The sequence below is a fragment of the Talpa europaea genome, assembly GCF_964194135.1.
Source record: "Talpa europaea genome assembly, chromosome: X".
Lineage (NCBI taxonomy): Eukaryota > Metazoa > Chordata > Mammalia > Eulipotyphla > Talpidae > Talpa > Talpa europaea.
This window is the reverse complement of record NC_140081.1, coordinates 72025182-72032191: the sequence shown is the minus strand read 5'-3', so window position 1 is coordinate 72032191 and position 7010 is coordinate 72025182. Positions and strand designations below refer to the sequence as shown.

General features: G+C 44.6%; 1 protein-coding gene across 1 annotated transcript; it reads right to left on the bottom strand.

The window, feature by feature from the left end:
* Positions 1–2913: 2913 nt before the first annotated feature.
* On the bottom strand, positions 2914–3693 carry LOC311187408 (protein SET-like; the record flags this gene model as incomplete). Its single annotated transcript, XM_084258786.1, has 1 exon — positions 2914–3693. The coding sequence occupies one exon, from the start codon at positions 3691–3693 to the stop codon at positions 2914–2916; it is 780 nt and encodes a 259-aa protein (XP_084114912.1).
* Positions 3694–7010: the final 3317 nt, after the last annotated feature.

Sequence of the window (7010 nt, the reverse complement as noted above, 5' to 3'; positions counted from 1 at the left end):
GTGGCTGGCTATAGCATGATAGAGGTGTCTTTAACCCCTGCACCACCAGGGAGGCCCCAACCAATGTAATTTTTAATGACTTTTTGTTTGAAAAATTGCTGTTTTTGTTTTGCTTCTCCAGACTTAAGCCTTTTTTGAGCCAATTATGACCTGCAGCAATGGTAAATTTCATCTTTTTGTGAGCAGAACTGAAACATTTGCTTTTCTGACACTCCCAAAAATGTGAAAACTTTTAGTATTTCTTCTCATGGCAATGCTTACATGCTTAAATTCAATAACTTTGTCTATAATAGACTATTGGAAACATGGCAATATATCATATTTGATACCAGATTGCCTGCAAAAATTCAGACTGAGCCTTCAAAGACAAGATAGCTTTTATGCCTGGTTTTCAGGGTTCCAGGTCTATCAGGAAAGGGTTAAAAAGGTCACCCCTTGGCATACTCAGAAAACTTCAGGACATTTTGGGCACCTTGAGGAGAGGAACTTACCAAGACAGTAATTATAGGCAATGTCTGATGATGAGAAAGGACATTAAGAGCTCAATCTTAGATTCCTTATGAAAAGTTTCAGCAAAACAAATTTTTCAAAGTACATGATTGTATTTTGTTCCTACTGTGCTTATGCAAAAAAAAAAAAAAAGGGCCAGATTTATTGGAACTAGGCTTAGCTTACTTAATAATTTACTGTAATTATTTGGTAGAAGTGCAGTGAAAGTGAAAAAAAAATACTCCAGTAATATCTTTGTGGGCACCAGATTCTATTCCTTAAATTATTTTTTGAGGCTTTTTATTTGTGAACTGGACTGAATCCTGAATTTTTCCAATATCTGGCTTTGATTTTCTGAACTACCATTTTCCAGTTTTTCCTCCAATGTTTTTGGCTTGGATTGATTGAAAACTAAAATTGTGTTTTCCAGAAATTTATGAGCTGCAAAGGGAACTTTTATTAACCTCAGAGAGATCACTGAGATAGCTGTTTCTAACTATTGCTATTTTCCTAAATACTTGATGGCATCACACTGCCAACAGGAAATCACTGCTGTCACTTCACCCCATCTTCACTCTGGCATCTAGAACTTTCAACTGGTTGCCCTCAGAACTCCTGACTGGACTTGGGTTTGTTTCAATCTTTAACCTTTATTCATTTCCTTAGAAATGCCTCATTATGCTTGCCAAAAAATAGATACAGCTCTTTAATTGGATGCTCTCAACTATCTAACACAGTGATGATAGGTAAAAATCACTATAACTGACTGAGACTGAATTAAAACTTTTTGAAAAAAATGTTTGCGCAGAAACCCAACAGTACCAGAAGGGCAACAAGTTAAAGATTGAGATCATAAGAGGGAGAAAAGTAGGCATGATATGACACACCTCTTTAGGTAAAGTACAGGTAAAAGATGTAAGCATTACCCTCACATTGGACAGAAGTTGCAACACTGGAAGAACGCAATATATTGTAAAATTTTCTGGGATTGCCTCACCTACCCCCACCCATCCAGTAGGCAGTACGCAAAACTATCTTCACAGGCTCCATCTGGTATGCAGGTAATCTGCTGCCTGGAGGTAGAGCCAGGCTCTTCACCTCCACTGATGATCAAGGAATTCATAAAGATTCAATAGCAGTACCCAGCCTTTGAGTCCCTGCAGTGTGTTCTTTAGGAAAGGAATTGTTCCTGCATTGCCTTCCTCTAGCATCAGCATTTATCTTTATATTGGCACATCTTAGAACTAGAAGCCCCTCCTGTCAAGAATTTACATTCTTAATGTCAGTGACTCTGTTCTTACCTATATAAAATTCAAACTTGTGTTTATTGGAACAGCTCTCACAGGGTATTAGATGATCTCAGAGATTATCTAATAAACTACTTGTTGAACAATCATTAAGACTTTTATATCCAGTTAATAATTGTATGATATGTGAATGACATCTACAATCTTTCTTAAAAAGGCGTGGAAGTGTTTTGGTAGGGAAGACTTCATAGGACAAATGTGAATCTAAAAATAACAGTTTTTCTGATTAAGTAAAGAAGTATCACCCACATTTTTAAAATAATAAAATATATATTTATCCCTTCCATTATCCAGTGAGATATATATATATTTTAAACACTTGTTAATATTTAACATTCCTGGTTTTTTGTGTACACATTTAATTTTATTGAAACAAATCAACATGTACATTTTTAACATTTAAAACTGAGCATCATCTTTCCTTTCCAGTGAAACAGAAAGAAAATTTAAAAATAAACAAGAACAAAATTACAACAGAGAATGTCAATTCCAAAGACAATCCTATGGGTTCTGCTGATTCTCCCATTGAGAGGCAGGGCCAAAGTCATTGAGACAGTTTACTTTTAAAAGTATCATCTTAAATCGCAATGGTATCTGTTAAACATCACAATTAAACATGCCAAAGGAGAAGCCATGTTGTCAAAATGCCCACTTACCCACCCAGCTATCTCAAAACAACCCTTTGCTGACCTTCTAGAATCCCATTTTTTTAAGTTTTTTTTTTTTTTTTGAAACTAGACTGATACATGTTGGTAAATGCTAACTGTCCATATTCACATATAAGCAATGTACTCAATATACAGACAAAGGAGGGGAAAGCATAGCATCATCCGGCTACCAAAAGTTTGGGAGGATTTTCTTTTTTTTCCCACAGAGAATGGTGTTGCTGATTCCATAAAGTTTTTGCTGAGACAGGAAGGGATAAAAATGAATTGAGAACAGATACAAGTAGAGATTATTTTCCCACTGTATTCTGCACCCCCCCACCCCAATTGAGAACCATGGTATAAAGGAGTGAAAAGAGACTTCAAAAACAGGGCAACTGAGCACAATGAGGGGGGTGAAGGGGAGAGAATGTAACTTATGAATTAAAAAAGGTTGGAATCTATGTGTTCCATTAGTCATCTTCTCCTTCCTCCCCCTCATTGTCTTCTTCATCCTCATCCCTTTCTTCATCAGTGTCTTCCAATCCTTCCTCATCATCTTCTCCTTCTTCATCCATATCAGGAACCAAGTAGTATGGTAATGGATTTGGCCAAATATCATCTTTGATAATTTCTCCTAACTCATCTGCACCTGCATCAGAATGGTCAGTAAACCAAGTAAAGAAGCTCTCTGGTTCCTCATGCTGTCTCTTTCTGCTGGCTTTATTCTGCATTTGACTTGAACGTTTCGTCAAATCTTTTCCCGATTTCCACTTGATTTCACTAGACTTTGAACATGGATCACCACTGTCATTCAGATAAAATTCTTTGAAGAGGACTTTATTTTTGAAGTAAGGATTTTCATCAAAATAAAAATCTACTCTGTAACCTGACTTAATATCTTCAAATTCTGTCACTTCAACTCTGGCTAAATAATACAGCACCTCTTCATCCTCTTCTCCAAGCAGTGCAGATACTTGTGGATGATTGACAAATGTTGTTACCCAAAAATTTGGGATTCTGGTGACCAATTCTGACCTCTTCTTTAAAAATGGCTGGCGGAGTTTGTTATATTTCTGTTCTATTTTCAAAATCTCCTCACTAGCTTGTTCATTAAGTCTGTCTATTTCATTTTGTACTTCATCAATAATATGCTCAATTGCTTCTTGCTGCTCTTTTTCTGTGGTCTTGCCAGTACCCTCATGGTTGGAACTGAGCTCCTTTTTACTGACTTTGGCTGATGGTGCCCACATGGTGCTGCTAGGAGGTCAGAGTGGGAGCAGGGAGGAGAGAAGAGAAGGCAAAGGTGGCAGATAGCAGCTTTTGCTTACCCCACATAGCTGGTATTCCCTCTCCCTCCACCCCACACACTGTCCAAGAGGCCTGGTGACAAGGAAGGGGCTGAGTGGTATGCTTACTGAGGGCAGGCAACAGGCAGGTGTGCTGGCAGGGTCTGCAGGCTGGAGGTGGTTGACAGGTTGACAAGTTGGTTGACAGGCTGGCTGGCAGGCAGGTTGGTAGCAGCTAACAGGCAAAGGGGGGGACAGGCAGGTAGGTGATTTGGTTGGCAGCTGAGTGGCCTCACTCACTCTCTGGGCTGGTGGGGCCCCTCCCTCCCTCACACTGGGCTGTCTGGCAGGCACCCTCACTCATGCTGGGCTGGTTGACTGGTACCTCCTATCACGCTAGAGGTCTGGCTGCTAGCGACTGCAGGCTGGACAGCGGGCAGGCAGGTGGGCAAGCGAGCAGGCAGGTAGGCTGGCAGGCAGGCAGGTGTATAAGCAGGCAGGATGGTGTCCTCACACACGAGCTTGGGCTGTTGGGACCCCTTTCTCCCTCCCTCCCCCTGGTTAGGCTAGCAGGCACCCTAACTCTGGCTGCCTCCCTCAGTGATCTACCAGCAGGCAGGCAGGCGATGCCCTCACTCACGCTCCCTGGGCTGGTGGGGCCCCTCCCCACCCTCCCGCTCCACGGGCAGGCGGGCTCCCTCCCTCCCGCCCGCGGGGCGAGCTGGCTGTGCCCTCACTCACGCTGGCGGTCTGGCCGCTCGCGACGACCGGCAGGCGGGCTCCCTCACCCTCCCCTCCGGCCGGGATGGCGGGCTCCCTAGCTCTCGAGCGCTCGCCGAGCTGGCGGGCTCTCTCCCTCACGCCGGGCGGGCAGGCGGGCTCTCTCCCTCACGCTCGCGGGGCTGCCCGCGCCCCCGCCCCCGCCCCGTGCCCGCTCGCCCGTTGGGCGGGCTCCCTCCTTCCCGCCCGCTCGCCCGTTGGGCGGGCTCCCTCCTTCCCACCCGCTCGCCCGGCGGGCGGGCTCCCTCCCTCACGCGGGGCGGGCCGGCGGGCTCCCTCATCAACTCACGCCGGGCGGGCGGGCGGCCGGCTCCTTCGCTGGGCGCTGCGCTCGCGGACCGGCGCTCTAGCTCGCGGCTCGGCGCTCGAACTCGCTGCTCGGCGCTCCAACTCGCTGCCGGCGCTCTAGCTGGCCGCTGGGCGCTCCAGCTCGCTGCTCCGGCGCTCTAGCCGCCCGCTCCGCGCCCCAGCCCCAACTCGCTGCTCGCCGCCCCGCCGCCTCGCCCTCCGCCCCGGCGCCTCGCCGCCGCCTGCGTCTTTTGATGTATAGATTATTTTTGGTTAAAAAATACTTCTTTTTAAGTAGCGTGAAACAGATTGCGTAGATCCTTTCTAAATCTTGATCGTTTGCTCTTTATTTTATTTTTTTAATTACATTTTTTTGGAAGACACCTAGGTTTCTAGCACTGTATGTGATTCAGAGGAGCAGGGTCACCACTCCTGGGGTGTATGTCACCCCACCCCACCCCAGCCCACCCCACCCCCAAGGCACCCAGGGTCCTCCACCTTGGGCCTTTGGGCCCCTCGCCCACGTAGCTTCCCTCCCCGCCCCCCACTTCCCTTCTGGTAGCCCCTAGTCCATATTCAGATTTCAAGGGATTGTGTTGGTTTAGTTTTGTCTGTTCCTTTGTTTTGTTTCTCCCTGTATAAGTCACACCATCTGGTATTTGTCTTTCTCCCTCTGACTTATTTTCTTAGCATATGCCATTAAATAGTCTTTTAGAGCTGCAGAGTGTTTCATTGCATAAGCATTTCATAATTTATTTAGCCATTCTCTTTTTATTGGTCATTTAGGCTCATTTCAATTTCATGCGACACAAGAAATAATGCTGTGATGAACATATGCATACAACATTTTTATGCACTTCTCTGATTATTTTTTAGGATCAATTTCATAAATTGGGGCAACCATGTCAGAAAATATCCAATATTGTGAAAGTATTAGGGGGAAAAGGATGTCCTAAAGCTAATTCCATACAGGCTTTGTGGACTCCACCCCCACCCCAGGCCAAAGCCAAAGACACTGGGAACTCCAAATCCCATCACCACCAAAGGGAAGGTGGCTGGAACCTGAGGGTGGGGTTAAGTAGCCAGGTGTTGTATAAAGGCAGACACGTGGGCTTTAGAGGGGTTCCCCCATTTTGGCTCCCCACCAGCTCGCAGCATCCGGCCAGCTCTGAGAGTGCCTTTGGGATTCCACGTCAGCGGATCGGGTAGGACGCATTAAAGACTTTATTTCCCTATTTTCACCCTGAGTTGTACATTTCCTTAATTCCCTTTCCCTTGTAAATAAACCTTTTATTAACTTTTTGTGTGTGTCTGTAGTGGAGTATTAATAAGTCCCTTTTAAGCGCGCGGGTGAGGACCCACAGCCAGACAACCTGTTTTATTTTATATCGGGGTTGCCCTATAACAAAAGTACTTTAAAATACTTTCACCAAAATATGCTTAAGTAAGTATAAACCGCTGCGCCACCGGGGAGGCCCAATAAATCTGTTTTTAACAAAGTAAAAACTAAATATGTAGAACACACCATTTGCAAATTAGTGAAATCTGCATACCAGTAGAAAATCAGTATCAGTAATTGTTTTGCCATGACATTAATTTAAAAAGTAATGCCACTGAGTTAGAAAATCCTGCATTCAAAATACAGAGAATGATGTACAAATGGCCAATTAGCACAGGAGACAGTGAACATCACTAATGATCAGATAAATGCAAATAGGGGCCTCCCTGGTGGTACAAGGGGTTAAGCAACAACACTATGAAGCAATCTGCAGCCACTGCAGCACGAGTTTGATCTCTGCCCAGGGAGCTAACCCACTTGGCACAGCAGACCTCTCCTGTCTTGCCCACTGCTCCCCTCAGCAGTGTATTTCAGTAAGTCCGCCTGTTCTGCTCCCCACTCTGTCTCTGGTGAAACCTCTCATCTACCCCCCCACCCCTGCACCTCTGCCTTGCACCCCAGCTCTTATATGCATAAATAAATAAATCTTTAAAAAAGACAAACGCAGATAAAAATTACTGAGATATTACCGCATATCCATTAGGACAGTACTTTTTAAAAACGCGTTGGTGAAGTTGTAGAGAAATTGTAACTCTTATGCATTGTTGTGATTGTAAAATGGACAATTGTTATGCAAAACAGCACAGATTAAAGATCAAACTACTATATGATCCAGCAATGCCACTTCTGTGTATATAACCAAAAGAATTAAAAG